Source organism: Varanus komodoensis, unplaced genomic scaffold (genome assembly GCF_004798865.1).
Source record: "Varanus komodoensis strain SLA01 unplaced genomic scaffold, ASM479886v1 scaffold80, whole genome shotgun sequence".
Taxonomy (NCBI): Eukaryota; Metazoa; Chordata; class Lepidosauria; order Squamata; family Varanidae; genus Varanus; species Varanus komodoensis.
In genome coordinates this window covers 1,974,446-1,991,424 of record NW_025336482.1, presented here as the reverse complement: position 1 = coordinate 1,991,424, position 16,979 = coordinate 1,974,446, and the positions used below count along the sequence as shown (strand labels likewise).

General features: G+C 54.1%; 1 protein-coding gene across 4 annotated transcripts in view; it reads right to left on the bottom strand.

The window, feature by feature from the left end:
• Positions 1–16,979, bottom strand: part of SBNO2 (strawberry notch homolog 2) — a 74,397-nt gene that overhangs the window by 46,779 nt on the left and 10,639 nt on the right. For all 4 annotated transcript variants that reach the window (XM_044455995.1, XM_044455993.1, XM_044455997.1 and 1 more), the window contains exons 2-3: positions 1,059–1,298; positions 102–181 (exon numbers count right to left, since the gene is read on the bottom strand). In XM_044455995.1, the coding sequence (XP_044311930.1) occupies positions 102–181; positions 1,059–1,187 (209 nt within the window). In that variant the 5' untranslated portion in view covers positions 1,188–1,298. The remainder of the gene's footprint in view (positions 1–101; positions 182–1,058; positions 1,299–16,979) is intronic.

The following is a 16,979-nucleotide window of genomic DNA, read 5'->3' as shown; positions in this document are numbered from 1 at the left end:
GGCAAAGCAAGCCAGCGCTTTCCCAACCGACAGGTGGACCCGGTAGACGCCACAGCCACGCGTCACCCATGAACCGTGCGCGTGCCGGACGTAGCACTTACTGGTTTTCACTGCCGAAAGATGGCACCGAGTAAGCAGCAGACGGGTAGAGGTCTTGATTGCACCAACTGGGGAACGAACTCTGAAAGAGCAAGACGACAGATTCTTACTCACACAGCCTGGTTTGCCTGTGAAAAGGAGGCCGGCCAGAAAACGAGAGGCTTGGGAGAACCTGGCATTTGGGGAGGAGAACAAGCAGGCCCTCCGCCCATCTCCGATGGAACGGATTTCGCATCCAGCTCTTTTCCCCAGCCTGCCTGCCAGATGCCTTGGGCTACAGCTTCCGCCAACCCAGCCGGCACAGCTGCCAGGGAGAATGGGAGGTGTAGTCCAAACAGCTGGTGGGGGACCAGGCTTAGGAACGGCAGCTCAGAGGGCGGGATCCAAGCCCGCAGGGTTCAGCGAAGCTGCCTCAGGAGGCACAAGCTCCCCGGAGCAACTTGTGTGGCACCACAGGCTCCGCCGGTTGGATTTAGATGCGCACAGCGGCCAGGGCGGGAGCAGGGCCTGGGCTGTGGGAGGGGGCAGGAGTGCAAAGAGCGCAGAGCGCTGCGCTCCGACCCTTTGTGACACATGGCTGACGTGTCACCCAGGCAGCAGGCGTGGCCCTCAGAGGCTCTGCCCCGCCACGGATGGGTTTGCCTCACAGGAGCCAGGCCGCCGTGGGGCACTGTCCAAAGCCGCAGCCGCAGCCCCCCAAGGAAGCTGGACCAGGACTCGGTTGAGACACCCCCGGGTGACTTTGCCTTGGCACAGATGCTCACCTACCTCGCAGGGTTGTTGTTCTGAGGATAAAACGACAGGGGAGGGGTCATGGAGGCTGCCCCTGAGCTCCTTACAAGGAAAGGGGTGGGATGTGGGTAGAACGGACTGGAAAATGCCGCACTGCCCCGTGGCCAAGGAGGGCCACAACCGCCCCCGCCCCGGCCCCCACTCGCGCGGCTGGCTGAAGGACTCACCTCCGTGGTGGGCATCCCGGGCTGCGGCTGGAGGGGAGGCATCCCGTACAGGGCGCCGCTGGACTGCTGGTGTGCGTGAGGCAGGTGGTAGCCCCTCCCTCCCTCCATGCCGAGGCGCAACGAGGGCATCAGGCTTCGGGTTGCTTCATGGGGGACGCCGGGCGCTGGCAAGAGGCCCCAGAGACCGCAGGGAGGGGGTGGAGGGCGCCTTCACCTACGGCCTCTGCTCCATGGCCCGTCCTGGAGAAGGGAGGAGAGCAGGGGAGACAGGTTAGGGGACGGCAAGAGGCCCTCAGCCAAGGCGGCCCCGGACTCGGACCCGTGCAGCCAACGCTCCCCTCCACGGCACGGCACGCTCCAAGCATCCATCCCGGCACAGTGAAGATGGTCCGAGTGCCACAGCAACTCCTGCCAGCCAGCGGCCTCTGGGGTTTGTGGACTGCAGAGCCCATGACCCCCGGTGCTGCTGGTGGAGAGGGAGGGTGCTGCAGTTAGACACCCCCGGGGGTGCCGGGAGGGGGAAGCGGGGTGTGGCACTGCGTGGCCGCGATGGCCCGAGGGACACAGGGGGACGAGGGCTCCCTGGGAATGGGAGAGACCGTGAGGAAGGAAGGGAAATTGGCGGGGGGGGGGGACCGTGCACCGAGAAAGAAGCAGCAGTAGGGCCTATCGGTCCAAGCCAGGTGCCTGCCTTCCAGGTGATGGCATGGGAAGCGACAGAGAAACCCAGCAATCCAAGGACCGGCTTTGCAGGAAGTCGAGCTCAGCAGAGGCGTGCAAGGGGGTCCCAGAAAGGTGATTCTCAGGTGAACAAGTCCCCAGAGCGGCCCTGGTTTGCGTGGACGGGGTAGGGGGAAGAATTCCAAAGAAATTTCAATTTCAGGGGTTCGACTCTGCCCACGGGAGGTTAGCGCTTTGTGCACCCAGCAAAGTGGAGGGAGAACAAGAAAGCTTCCGGCAGAGTTAAAGGCCCCATCTTGAAAATCCCCTGCAGCATTTCCAGGTAAGGCTAGAAAAGATCCTGGAAAGCCACTCCAGCCACTCAGTGGACCTGTGTGCCCATAACAAGATGCCACTGTGGGCAAATTCCCCCGCTACCCACAACCCTGCAACAGGCCACGGGTTCTGTGTGGCTTGGTAACTGCCACAGCAAGCCATCCCCATCGGCTGACGCATGCAAAACGTAAAAAAGAGATGGTCTGTTATGTTTTAGGAGTCCCCACTGAGGCGTGTGTGTAATGCCCCAACACCACACAGGACTTGCAGAAACATTTAAAACTTGAGAGTAGGTGCAAAATATTCAATATAGTTTTGAAACTCTGGGATAATGCAGAGAGAGAGAGAGAGAGAGAGAGCGAGCGAGCTTGAAAAGTTGTGTAGCACATTTTTTAAAAATGCTTTATTAAAAGCATACATCAAACAGGACGAAACAGATGTTAATCCATTCAGAGCACTGTGGGGGAAATTTAGAGAAGGGCTTCCAATGCGGAATTTCCTAGGAAACTCACATTGATGGAGTGTTCTTCTGGAAGAGTGTTCTTCTGGAAGACAGACAGACAGACAGACAGAGACAGAGAGACAGACAGACAGACAGACAAAGAGAGAGAGAGAGAGAGAGAGAGAGAGAGAGAGAGAGAGACAGAGACAGAGACAGAGACAAAGAGACCGAGCGCAAGTTCATTTCTATTTTTTCATCTGCTTGCAGCTTTGTAGTTAACAGCCTGCCTGGGTGGCCAGAGGCAATTTGGAATTCCGTATCAGCAAGCGAATTCACGGAATTTAATGAAGACTCACCCTGCCCCTCGATCATCTGAGAGAAGGCATTTTTCTCAAACTTATCTGCTAAAGAGACAAGCGACCTTCTTCCCATGGTGGCCATGCAAAAACGGGGTTTAGGGGGACTAATAAAAGAATGCTGTGGGCTGCTATCTCTTATTTATGAGATACTTAAGAATCTGAAGCTCTTCCTCCTGCCTGCCTGGAAGAACATCAAAGCCCCACACCCCAGTCAGAGCAGACTCAGACGCGGAGAGGTTTTTCACCCTTCACTGCCAGAAAGAACATCCATGAGAACCCGGCAACCAGCATCAGTGCAAAGCATCTTCTTTTTCCTCCTCCTGCTCAGTCCTTTTTCCTCTTGTGCTATGACTTTTACATCACGATCAGCCAGAAGGCAGATCTCCAGAGGTTTGAACTTTAACTCCCAGAAGACACTGCCAGCTTGACCGGTGCTCAGGAATACTGGAAGTTCAAGTCCAGCACACCTGGAGACTGAGAGAGTGATGCTGGGACCGATAGGCTGATGTCCAGAGAGCGATACCGGGCTGGCCTTCAACGGCAACCTGCCCTCTGGCTGATTTCTCTTCCTGGCTGTGCAGCACTGAGGCCCTTGCAGAGGAACATGACTGGGTTGCCCAGCAGAAAGCAAAGCCAAGGACCACCTCCTCCTCCAACTTTGCTGGACCCCCTTTGGCCACCTGCTGGGACTTCCGCAGGAGCGGCTGCTGCCCAGAGGAGCCGCCACATCAAGCCGTGCAGCAGCCACGGACTTTTCCAGGGAAAAGCCTGAGCCTCTGTGAACTGTAGCCCGCTCTGTCTGAAACAAAGAGATGCCGCTGTGGACAGATGCCAGCCAGCCAGCCGTTTTGCAAGTTGGCTCCTGTGAACACGCGGTCTCTAACTCCCCCCGCCTGTGGCATGGCTTGGCTTCTCAGCATTTGCCATTCCTTGGAAACTGACAGAACTCTCTTTCGCAACTGGATGAATCTCCCTCCTTTTTGGAGTTCCCCCTCCTTTAATGAGAAGCACTTTCCCCTCTCTTTTTTTGAAACTGTGAGTGCACACACTGGACACAGAGCAAAAGCGCCCAAACGGGAAACAGCTGCCCCTCTACCAGATTCCCGCACTAACAACGGCCGTCTCAAATTGTGTGGCTTTGGGAGACACAGTTCCCAAACAACACCCAGCCAGGGGGTTGTTTGGAGTTGCGGCCCAACACAGTGAAAGGACAAGCTCCAGAACCCCAGGGTAAACTGGGAGATGGCTTTTCCGGGGAAAGCTGATCTGGGAGAAGGCACAAGCCCTTTCCTGAAGTTCTTGTGGGCTTTGTGAGAACCTGGGGATGTGAAACTGGTGGCAGGGAAGGGCTTGTGGCCTGCGTCCCACTTGGCCAAAGCCTCTATTCGGGGATTTTCCACACCTGCGGCAAAGCCCAGGTGCACAGGAGTCAGAGAGCACCTTCAGTTTGCAGGTAGGGAAGGAAAAACGGCACTCTGGGCTGGCCACCCCACAGGAGCCAAGAGGATGCCCCAAAACATTCTAGAACCCCTCCCCCGCCGAGCACGGCCGGGCAGGCATCCTTCTCCCAGGCGTGGAGTGGGCGCCCACAAGAAACAGAGAAACAGAGCGAGTCAGAAGGGGTCTCCCGGGCCATCTAGTCTGACCCCGGCACCAGCCGGCTCCGCTCACGACATGCCCACCATGTGCATGTCCAGTCTATCCTTGAGCACCTGCACCGGTGGGGCCTCAACGACCTCCTGGGAACACCCAGTCCGTACCCTCAGGGTCCTGACTGTCAGGAAGTGCTTCCTGGCATCTAAATGGGACCTTGGCTCCCTGAGCTTGGCTCTGTTGGAGCGCATCCTGCCTTCCTCTGCAGGGGAGAACAGGTCTCTGCCCACCTCCGTGTGACATCCCCTCATTTACCTGTATGTCACCAACAGATCCCCTTTGAGCCTCCTCCAGGCTGAAGAGGCCCAGTTCCCTCAGTCTCGCCTCATATGGCATCCCCTGCAAACCGGCCACCAACCTTGTGGCCCTACGCTGCACTAACTCCAACCTGGCTATATCCCTCTTGTAATGAGGGGCCCAAAACTGAGCACAATACTCCAGTTGTGGGCGCACCAGAGTCATATAGAGTGGCAGTAACACCTCTCTCGACCTGGAAGCCGCACTTCTGGCTATGCAACCACGGGCGGTGTTCGCCCTCATGGCCGCCACATCAGAAGTTTGCAAATGGCTCCCCCAGAATCTGGGTGAGATTTGAGAGTGAAGGATGACCAGATAACCTAAGGCATGGCAAGTTTTAAATCTCTCCGGTGGCTTTCTTCCAAAGCAAATGACATGCTTGTCCTTTTACGAGCAGCTTGTGGTATCTGTTTTTATGACACCGTAAAGACTCCATAAAATACTCGCTCTTAAAAGGTGTCAGATTTTAAAAGATCTCCGGGATTTTTCCTACCCCTGGGAGCACTAACGTCCCAAACTGGGTTCTGCAGTGCTTGGAAGGAGAGGAAGAAACCGTCTGGAGGAGCTGTCCCTCTAAAAAGGGCAGATTCCTAGGACTGCAGTCGGGAGGGACCCTGAAGGCCATCAGGTCCACCCCCTGCTGTTGTATCTCACCAAGTCACACCATCCCACTCAGGTGGCTGCCCAGTTCCTTCTTGAATGTCTGCGGGGCAGGAGAGCCCCCCACCTCTCCAGGCAGCTGGTCCCACTGTCCTATCGCTCTGACCGTGGGGAAGCTTTTCCCGACGTCCGGCCTGAACCGGGGTTGTCGCAACTTGACCTGCTTATTCCGTGTCCTGCACTCTGGCATACGCAAGAAGAGACCTTGGCCCTCCTCTTTGTGCCAGCCTCTGGGGGACTTCTAGAGGGATATCATGTCTCCGCTCAGTCTGCTGCATGACCTGGTCCAGACGGGACTGAGAGTCCGTTTGGGCTGTCATTAGCCGCATCTGAACAGAATAAGCCAGGAGTTTCTAGAAATCTGCTTCCTGCCACGGAGCTGTGGGCACCCCCGTCACCCACTCCCCTTCCCTCGGATCCGCTCTGCTAGCACGCCCGCTAAACCAACCAGGAAGGGTTTGATTCATATGTCAGCTGAGCAGGATTCCTGGCTTGCAGCTCCAAGCAAAGTCGGGGCGGCAAATCCCACCCCAGCTCAGTAGGATTCCAGGATCCTAGCTGGCTGAAACAGCCTTCCGGGAGCTGCTGCCCCCAGGTATGTAGGACTACACTTTCCAGCATCCCCCATCCATCCAGGCAGTTGCAATCTAAGACATCTGGAGGGAATGAAACTGTTCCCTGCTTACCGTTCTGTGTGCAAGGACCCAGGTGCAATACTCTGACCTGACAGCTTCCAGGGACAGAAGGGTGTGGGCAATTAGGAAATTATTATTTCCTAATTATTTGGCCCAGCTCTCCAGCCGCCCACGAGCCAGCCTGTCGCCCATAAGAAACCCACAAACCAGACTTGCATGCAATAGCAGGCTCCCACCTACCTTCTCCTGCATGCCGGCCTGCTGCCTCTGATCCTGGAGGTGCCACAGAACAATCAGGACTAGCAGCCAAGCATAGGCTTCTCCCCCATGAGTCTATTCAACTCCCTTTTAAGCCATCCAGTTTGGGGGCTCTACCCAGTCACTCCCACCAGCTACTCCTATTCCTTTCAACTGGAGGATGCCACTGCACAAAGGTGGAATTGGTCACTGACTGCACAAAGAATCTCACTTCTTTTAAGCACATGGGAAAGTTTCTAGCCCTCAAGCTGAAAAGTGGACCTTGAAAACTGCTGCTCACCCCTGCAGTGAAATCTCAGAAATTGTGCTTGGCATTTTCCTCTACAGCTTCCCCTCTGGCTTCTCACCTGCAACTGGCAAATTAAGCCGCATCAACAGACACCCATTTTGTACGAGTTATGCAGGATGAAGAAGTGTGAAAAAGAAAGCAAGTGAGGCAAAATGCGAGAAAGGGAAAATAGAAAGAATAGAAAGAGAAAGAGAATCTCTCTACAAACAGATTCTCTACAGCTGCTTTGTCCTACCTGGCGTGGGACTTCAACTTCCATCAAGCTGGGAATGACGAAAGTTGCATTCTAACCCAGCTGAAGGGCACCAGACTGGGGGGAAGAAACCCCAGACCAGAAAGGCTTTTCGTCAGATCCAGTTGTGGGGGGGGGGGGATTGCATGCCAATATGAAGGCAGGGCGCTTGGGGCCTTGCTAGACTGGTTGGCCACCACTGCCTAAGAGAAAACCAGGTCAGTGGATGACCTTCCCCAGGTGGAGGGGGATCTCCTGCCCGCTTCCCAAGCCAATGGAACCACCCCACCCCACCCCACCCCACCCCAAGGCAAGCCCAGGGCATGGTATTTAGCCACTGCGGGGCTGCAGCTGTGACACAGGACCAAGGAGGCCAGGAGCCATGCAGAGGGACAGGCCTGAGGCCGGAGGGCAGGGCTGCTCCTGAGAGCGTCCGACCCTGAAGGGGCGCATTCCAGGGGTGGGGGAGCCCAAAGGCAGCACGGAGTGAGCCAAAAGGCCTCCCAAAGGCTGGTCGGTCGGGAGGCATCTCAGGCTCCCAGACAGGCAAACGCCAGGAAATGGCGCCACGGTGGACTAGGGCAGGCCGAGAGAAAGGGATCAGCGCCAGGTTGGCCGGACTGGGCTTTCGGTTCTGCACCCCTCCCATCGCAAGCTGACCCCCGGGAGCCCACCCCTTGGAAGGACTCCGAGCCAAATCGGGGTGCCTTCCAGGTCATGGGGAGAGTACCCCTGGGACAAGCCCCCTGCCCATCTCCCAATCACCCACGGAGTTACTCCAGAATTTCACTGCACAATGTGCTTCTTAGCTTCTGGATCTCACTGAGGGCATTTCCAAAAACGAAGGATCTGAGACATTCAGAGAGAGCGAGCACAGATGAGACGTTCGTGAAGCCCTTCTCCAGCCTGGCTGAGGATGCTGGGGGTTGTAGTCCGGCCCATCTGGGGGGCACCAAAGTTGGGAAATACAAGGAAAACCAGGCAGAAAACAGCCGAGGGAGCTAAGGCAGTGGGTAAGCCTTTTTCTCCATCCACACCAGCACCTTAAAAAACCCAACGACTCTGACTTTTTAATTTTTTGTATGGGAGGTCTTTCTCTCCTCCACACCCTCCCCCCTTTCCCCAAGTTTGTAACAGCTTTTGATAGGAAATTGAGAGCCAGCGATTCCAGTAAGAGCTGCAGAAGATGAGCTTCTCTTACTTACGGTTTTACAGAGGGTAACTTATTATGAAGGGTATAAAATCAATAGCAGAGAGAGCAGGAGAGAGACCTCCCATCTTGTTGCTGCATTATCTCGTCACCGCCTCTCGCTAAATGGTTAATTTTGTCTCCACGCCTGCCCCGTCGACACCCCACTGCTCCAGTTCAGGGAAAGAAACTTTGCTCAGCTCCGCACAGACGACAGAGCGAGTGAGCGAGCGAGCGAGGCGGCCTGCTATAGGCGACGAGGTGCCTGCAGCTGCTTTAACAACAACAACAACAACAATATGACAAAAGAATTAGGCATCAAGTCTCTAGCCCTCAAACTGCAAAGAGAACCCCCAAAGCTTGTCAGAGATGTCGAGAAGAAATCTAAGCGTCTCCAGACCAACACAGTGCCAATCCTGCGGTGAGGAAAGTCAGAATTCTGACACAGCCTAGGTAACTTAATCAGGTAAATTTGCATAATCCATTTCATGGAGCTCCAGACTCACTCGTGCAACTTTATGTGGGAAGCCGAGCAAAAGAGCTGTCTCTCTTCCGGTTTTGCTGAGTGCTCTACACCCGGTTGCCTGGAGACTCACCAAAGGTGACCAGAGCAGGTTTCAAGAATTGCTAGGGGAAGGGAGAAGAGGGTGGCACCAACATCTCACCTCTTAGAAATCTGATTCTTGGAGTCAGCGGACGTCCTCACAGGGCCCACAGGGAAACTATGACACTTGTGGGCACAAAAGAACGGGGACGGCCAGGCACCTGGATAGATTTCAGGCCACTTCATGTGGGAGAAGTCCACCCAGGCCCACTGCTCACATCAGCAGCTTCTGCTAAGCAGGAGCTCATCCAGAAGAAACCTAGAACAGCTCTGGGGCCATGCTTGCGCTGCCTAAATACCCCCCCTACACACACACACCGGTGCACGCAGAAAAGACTTGTGCATTTGGGTGGAAAGTTGTCCCTTTTGGGATGTCTTAGTTGACTGTGAGCAGAGAACTCCTGACATGAAGGAGAAGCAAGCATCAAATGCTAAGCTGCCAGTGATCCTCCAAGGAAATCTACCCCCTCCCGCCTTTCCAAGCCCCAGGTAAAGAGCAAAGGACCGGCAGCACATGCTGATAGAGAGGGCTTTGCTGCCCCACAGAATCCGAGGGGCAAGAATCTGCCTGCAGGCTCTCCACGCATAGCCTCTTCCAAGCGCCCGTCCGCCACTGACTCCCTTCCGCTGAAGCAGCCCGACCCAGAAGCGCGTTTCAAACCTGCCTATCTTTCAGGAAGCTTTCCCTGCACCCCATCACCCACCACTCCTGCCAAGGAATCCATCCATGCGTCTTAAATAACCTGAAGCCGACAGGCCTCTCCCTGCCTGAGACCTTGGAGAGCATGACTGCCACCCAGTGCTGACAATACTGAGTAAGATGGGCCTAGGCAGCTTCCTATATCCTTTTCTAAAGGCCTTGTATTCAGAACCATGAGGACTGGAACCTTGCTTTATTTCTAGGGGAAGGACCACAGCACAGGGGCAGAAGCCCTGCTTCACACACAGAAGGTCCAAGTTGGCTCCTGGGCTACTCCAGTTAGGGCTGAGAAAGACCCCTGCTTAATCCATGTTGGCGTTTCTTTTTAATCTATTTATTACACTGACATCCTGCTTTTTTTCCCTGCACAAACCTAAGGTGCCTTACATAACCCTCCCTTCTATTTTATCCTTACAACAATCCTGAGAGGTAGGCTAGGTTAAGAGGCAGGGGTTGGCCCAAACGAACCCACTGACCTTCATGTCCTGGTTTTCCTGAGACTTGGAGCCACATTAAAACCATCACAGCCCATCAGTACAAGGCACGCTCCTATTTAAACCTTCCTAATCATGAGAACTAGAGTCTTGCTTTAATTTTAGGAGATGGTGCCTGGCTTGATCCCCAGTACTTCCCAGGGAAATTAAGTCCCTTTTGCAGGCCCTTTGGGAGCTACCAGAAAAGGGATCTAAGACGCAAGGAGCGTCTGCACAAAGGATTAACGGATGCACAAAGGGCGCCCACCCCAGAATAGGAGCAGAAGAATGAAAACAAGGCGAGAAGGGACACAGCTGTTTGAACTGGGGCCCTTCCTTCTCAAGACTTCCTCCTGGCACTTCTCCATCGGCAGAGGAACAAAGAACGTGGAAATAAGCCTCGCTCATCAGCGAGAGCAAGACAGGGATCCTTCGGCTGGCTGCTGGCTGCGGTTTTCTTCGGCTTAGCTGCCAGCCTTGCATTTCGGCGCTAGTGGGGCAACCGAAAACACCCTGCTTGCAGGCAAGGCGGCGAGTGCAAAAGAGGCAGATCTGTACCAGCAACAAGGCTTCCTTTGAACACAAAGCCAGGTTAAGTTTTTGCCCCTTATTTAAAGTATTTTAGCCCACCTCTTAGTTTGTTTTTTTAAAACTGGAACAATTTGTGACAGACTGGCAGAAATACGGAGGAAATAGGGAGAGGGAGGGAAGGAAAAAGTCTCAGCCCATGGTTAGCAGGGCTGGTGGCAGCAAGAGGGACCCTATTTCTCCAAGGTGGCTAAATGAGTTCTTTTTCATGGAAGGGACTGATGATCCAACCTCAAAGCTTTGCCACCAATATGATACATCGGATTCCTTTCTGCTAACCGGTCAACATGCATGCGAGGAGCCCAGCAAGGTGTATGACAACTTTTGTGCTTCGACAACTCCCTTCCATGTATGGAAAAACCCACAAATGCCCCACCAGTATGAATGCTCACGGCAACAACAAGTGCCCCCCACAAGCCCCAAATCCAGATTCTTATCAGCGGCATAAATCCAAGAGCCCTTTCTCAACAAATTAATGCAAATGCCAATATGCTGGCCATTCAAAGTTGTGGGGGGTGAATGTGATCTAAAGGAATGGCACTTAAGTTTTATGGCCGGCCGGCTTTTCCTCACTCTGGGCTGATTTTTCACACACACCAGGCTTCCCCTGCCAAGCCATGAGAACTCCGTGTCCCTCTGTCAGAGGCGCTGAGCTGCTTCGGGTTTCATTTCCCACAACAGAGCAGTTGCAGTACCGGGGAAAGAAAAAAGACACAGGAAGCAAGATCGCTGCCAGATTTGAGTTCAGATCCTACCAGTGAGAGCAAGTGACTACGCAGCCATTTCAGCGAGTGCCCCAAACTTGGCAAGATGAGAGCGCATACCCAAATAGCCTGCTGTTCTGCAGCGGGTCCCAGATCTCTCTTAGAAGCCCACGCTGGTTCAAGGCAGAGTGGTGGAGTGCAAATGGCATTCTGCCCCTGCAAATGGCATTCACCATCTGTCAACCTATCCTGCCACTCAGGGCCGTGGCAGATGAGAGGAGCCAAGTCAGCAAAGTACATTTCTGACCACACCTGCGTCCTCGACTGGGCAGCCTCACGATGCACCAAGCTCGATCCCGTCAATCCCAGCCCATGGAGAGCTTGCGCTCCAACACGTTTCAGGGACCAGACAAGCCAGAGGAGACTCCAGAAGGAAGTAGGGAGACCATGCCGACCCTCACCCCAGGACGCTTCAACTGGCGTCGCCAGGAAGTAGCGTCACGCCCTGCATGGCTCTCCCCAGCCTGTTCAGTGCCAAGAGCAGCAGCAGGAAGCTTGGTCCCTTCAGCATTTCTGCCCTGGACATGTGGGAGGAAGCCTGGCAGACGCCTTGGTTTCGGCTGGGAGGAAAACAGCCGAGGTGCTCCGTCCCTCTTTCAGCAGCCTGCCCCGAAAACTGTGCCACAGAGAACTAGGAGGCTACAGGCAACCATCATCAACACTGCCACGAGTGCGGGGCGCACAGCTGCGGCAGAACCAAGCATTCCTGGAAAGCCGCGTCTCAGGAAGAAGGGGGACCACAAGGGACCGCGGAAAGTGGCATGCCTTGCGCTGTCCCACCAGAGAAAACCAACTCTCAGAACTCTGGAACGCAGAATGGATCCCTGCCTCCCCCCCACCCCCCCAGCCACCGGCCGCTTCTGCTCTGGCACTGCCTCTTTCAGATTAATGTTTTGTAAACCGCTCCGGGATATCTTCCTGGCCAAAGAGTAGGATTAAACTGCTGTTAAATCAATAAATAAATGGATCCCAAGTGCTCCGAGGAGAGCAAAGGAGACCGGTCCTTCGTCACCTGAAAGACAGGCCTCCGTCAGTGATTAATCAATGCAGAAAGGACTTTAACACACTTTCCATGTTCAAATGTGTAACTTATTACAGGCATCAAATCCCAGAGGCCGGCACCAACATTTGAACAACACACAACAATATGTACGCCCAGACTGGGTTAGATTGTGCAGAAGGAAGACAATTACAAACATTCTTTTTAAAAATGCATGTGCATTACAAGTGCTGCCGATTCAAATGTGCCCAGGTATGCTGAACTTATCACACCCTACAAATCATAAGGGTGATTTTTTTTTAAAAGGTTAAGTTTCTTTAGATTTAAATTTTATATTGTAAAGATCCTTAGTAATAAATCTCCCAGGAATTCATCCCAGGACTTTGTGCATGAGAAATGCCAATTTCAAGGGTTTTAATTCCTTATTTGCATCCTTTTCTTGTCTTTATTGCTCCACAGGAGAGTGGAGCTGGATGCAGAGCTGTTCTGAATCCTAGAAATAAGATTAATACATATACTGTTTGCCTTCCTATGCACTCTCTAACCATCCCAGTGGACTAGCCAGATTTCAGAGAGACAGGTCCTAGAGAGAGAGTGCCCATCCAGCACGCAAAGAACCCGGCTGCAGTGGCTCAGCCAGAGAGAAGCTACATTCCCGACACGGCCGCTTCTTCCTACCCCAGATTTCCAGAAGAGTTGAGGGATTCAGGGAGGGGGTGCTCCACTCCGAAAAGAGTCAGAGAGACCCGTCTCTCAACGGCAGCCCAGCAAGAACAGTGCGAGAACTGCAGAAGCGCGCGTCGGGTCGTTCTCACCAAGGCAGTCCCAGAGGAGATGGGAGCAACCAGGGTGGGGAGAAGGGGGGATGAAAGATGCAGAGGAGGAGGAGAGAAGGCTGGCGGGACAGCGCTGCTCGGGGGCAGGAGGGGGGAGCACAGCAAGGACAGAGGAAGAACGGTGTCTCTCTTCCTCCACGGGGGAGGAATTCCAGCCAGGGCAGCTCAGGTTGTTGCTTTTTGAAAGGGAAACGTTTCTCTGCCTTACTTAGCTCCACGTCCAGCCAAGGTCCGAAAACCAGCAGCTCATGCCCCCCATTTCCTTCACTGTTTTCCTTGGCTCACCCCATTTTTTTCCCCCTTGCACAGGCAGGGACTGGCTCAGCTTGCCATGCCAATTATATGTTAGGTGTTCTGGGATGTTTGTTTTGGCTGCGCAGAACAAGGTATCTTTAAATGCATCAAATCATAGAATAGCAATCCGGTTTTTAAGTACCAAACACAGTTGGAAGAGAGAGTGTGGGGTGGGGGAAGCTTTGGAGAGACATTCAGAATCCATCTAGCCCAGACGTCTCAAACTTGGCCTACAACTCCCAGCATTCTTGAATACTGGCCAGGCTGGCTGGAGCAGATGGGAACTGAACTCCAAACCATCTGGAGGCAGCCATGTTTGGGGTGCTTTGGATTTCTCTGCCTTCTCCAAGAGACTGGAGGTGAGAGAGGGCCCGCCGCCCCTTTCGGCAGCTGGCTCCACTGTCCAAGCGCTCTTGCCAGCAAGATCCGGACAGCCAGGTTGGCTTAGCAAGGGAAGTACTGACTGGAGCAGGGGAGAGCCAGGGTTCAGTCCCACTCAGCCAGGAGTCCCACAGCCCCCCCACTCACGGCCTGGGGGGCTGTGAACCCACCTATCCTCCTGCAGCTTATGCCCTTTAGATCTAAAACTGCCCCAGGACAGGACTGCCACCTCCTCCGTGACAGACCTCTGTGGATGGAGCAGATGGGAGAATCTGCTGGATTTCTCACCCATCCCTACACAGGAGACACCCAAACGATGGGTGCCCTTTCCAGATTTGGGACAGAAAAAACTTAAGATGTTCAAGATCTGCAGACTTGGTCGCCAGGGCATTCTGTATCCTATAAAGGTGAAAAGCATCAGGGAATCTGCCTACAACAAAATCTGCCGCCAAAGACAGAACTGTCCACTCCACCATGCAAGCCCGCCCCTTTCCTTAAAGTCTCCACTGCTTGAGGTTTTACACCATACGAAGATGCGAATATCCCATGGCCCTGAAAGCCACCAGGGGCTGAGACCCCCACACCAATCCGTTTCTGTAATACCAGCAGCTCACAACTCCTCCCAAGCTCAGCCTCTGCCAGAGTCAACATTTCACAAACCTGTCCAGACGAAATCTCTCAGGGGGCAGCTTGCTAACGGTTGTCCCCGGCAATAAGGGAGGAGGTTCCTTGAAAAGGTCTCTTGCAAACTCAACTTGCGACTAGGCAGAGAACAACCCACTACGCTGGAGTTCAAATAGCCCGTGCCAAGTTTGCTGAACGATCAGTAAACAAGAATCTTTCACCGCAGTGAGGAAATGCAAGGACACGGTCTGATTGCTAAAAGGAGGGGCAAGTGGCTCGACGTGGGCTAGAAGCTGCTGTGACCACTAGGCCGGGCAAAATCCCTGCTTCATGAAGGACAGCCAGGTGTCCTTTGACCATGCTCAGAAGCCCTTCCATCCACAAACTGCTACAACATACTGGCTGTCTTAGGATTAAATTGGCTTTCCTCCATTGCTGGCAGCAGCTCTCCACAACTTGGTGCCCCCAACTTGGGACACCAGTTCCCATGCAACCTGGGGGCCATGGGAGTCATGCCCCAGCACATCTGGCGGGTACCAGGGTTGGCGGTGAAAGTCCTAGACCTGGAAGCCCCCAATTCAGTTCGAAGTCGGTGGGCCAAGCAGGCACGCTCCTTGTGCTTTCCATCCAGCTCACCCACCAGGTTGTTGTGACTCAAACCAGGGGCTCCCAGGGACAAAAGAAATGGAAAACAAAAACCACAGGGACGGGACCAGCAGACAAGCAGACACAACTTCCAGACTGGTGATAACCATTACTTTGAAGGCTTTTCAAAGAAACGGAGATTAGGAACTTCAGAAGCATTCTGACACTGATTGTATTCTGCAAGCGCCTGCCTCATTCTTGGCACTAAGACACAACAACCCGCCCCCCTCCCACCATGCTCCCCTTCCTACTGCTTCTACCCACTGTTTTCCTTCAGGAAAAGACGGAAGAGCCACCCGGTGGCTTTTCACAGGGAAGCACCAATCCATCCATCCATCCATCCATCCATCCATCCAGAACCTTGCCTCTGAGCTACGATCGCCAGAAACCTTTGCCACGTACAAAAAGTGGCACAGAAAACTCACTGGGGTTCAAGAGCAAGATGGCAGTTCATGGACCTTCTCGCCATGACAGGACATTGCACAGCGGCCGAAGTGTGGGGAGCACCGCCGGCTCCGTTTTGGAGGAAACGAAGCCGTGCGACACACAGCAAAGCGTGTCGCAATGGCCCTGGAAAGGGCGCTCCGCTCACTCGCTCGCTCGAGCTCCCAGACTCCCTGCTCTGCTCCAGTAAGCTGGCCCACCCCGCCCCAGAGCTACAGGTGTGTTATCAGGCTCGGCTGGCATCCCCAGACCGCGCCCGTGCCCCAGGCTCCTTTCCAAGGCTCTCCAGGAAGTGATTCAGAGCTTGCTCCTCTCTGGTATTCCCTAAAGATTTCCAGTGACTTAATCAGCAGGTCTTCAAAAGCAGGACAGCAAAAGGAAACAAGCAGATGCTAAACTAGGGGAACCACACAGAGGAAGCGGCGGTAGCTGCCCTTCTCCTGATGCAGCAGAATGCAACCGGGGCGCATGGAGCTGAAGCCCAGTGCGTGCCGGCCCTCGCACAGCTCAAAGGTCCCATCGGTCCATGCATTCCCCGCTCAGCACCCGAGGCCTCCCGCTGGCCGGGTCAGCGACTCAAAAGGAGCAAGGGGATGCCTGCCTTGTAGGGCAGCTGCTGATGTGTCCGAGACGGCCCACAGGCGGCCAAGCGGGGAACGCTTGCGTTAAGGCATTGAAAAGGATGCCGCTGGCACACCTGGAAGGCACAAGGTGGGGGGAAGGCAGCAGCACCCCAAAATTCACCAGCATTCCCAAGCCGGGGTGAATCCCAAAAAGGCTGCCTTCTGACATGCATGGAAGTAGCTGGAATGGAGCGTTTACACCCCCCCACACACACACCTGTGGGGGGAGCATACAAAGGAACTAAACAGTGATGTTGTGTGCAGGTGCCTTTACAGATGAGGCTGCTAATCTACCTGGGAAGGAGAGCCCAGGGGAAAGGTGAGAGAGATCTCACCCTGTGCCTGTTCCAGCTGCTGGAGGGAGGTAGAATCCATCAGAGCCGGGGTGAGCTTCTCCTTAATCTCACAGATGAAAGAGCTTGGGAGGAAACCTTTCTACCCCACCCCCAGCTCCCCCTGGGGAAGGTCAAAGAATGGGAGCGGTGGGGGGGGGAGAAATGGGAGGGGAGCAAAGAATGCCTCAGATCAGCGGCTGTCTGGCGTACCCTCTTCTCAGCACATTCGATTTATTTTTTTTCATTATTATTAATTGTTCAATCTCTGGATGATGTTGTTGTTATTAGTCTTTTGCATGTGTTGTTTTTATTGTATTGCATTGTGTACATCCCCTTCGTGGATCGCTGCCTTCGTGGATCGTGGAGAACAGGTGAAGTTCCAGAGGACTGGAGGGTGGCGTCAGTGGTCCCAGTTTTCAAAAAGGGCAGTAGAGGGGACATGGGGAATTACAGACCAGTTAGCCTTGCGTCCACTGTAGGAAAAACAATGGAAAGGCTCATAATAGAGAGAGATCTAGTGATGCTAGATAGGGAAGGGAGGCTGAGAGCCACACAACACGGCTTCCGCAAAAACAGGTCCTGCCAGACAAACCTTGTCAT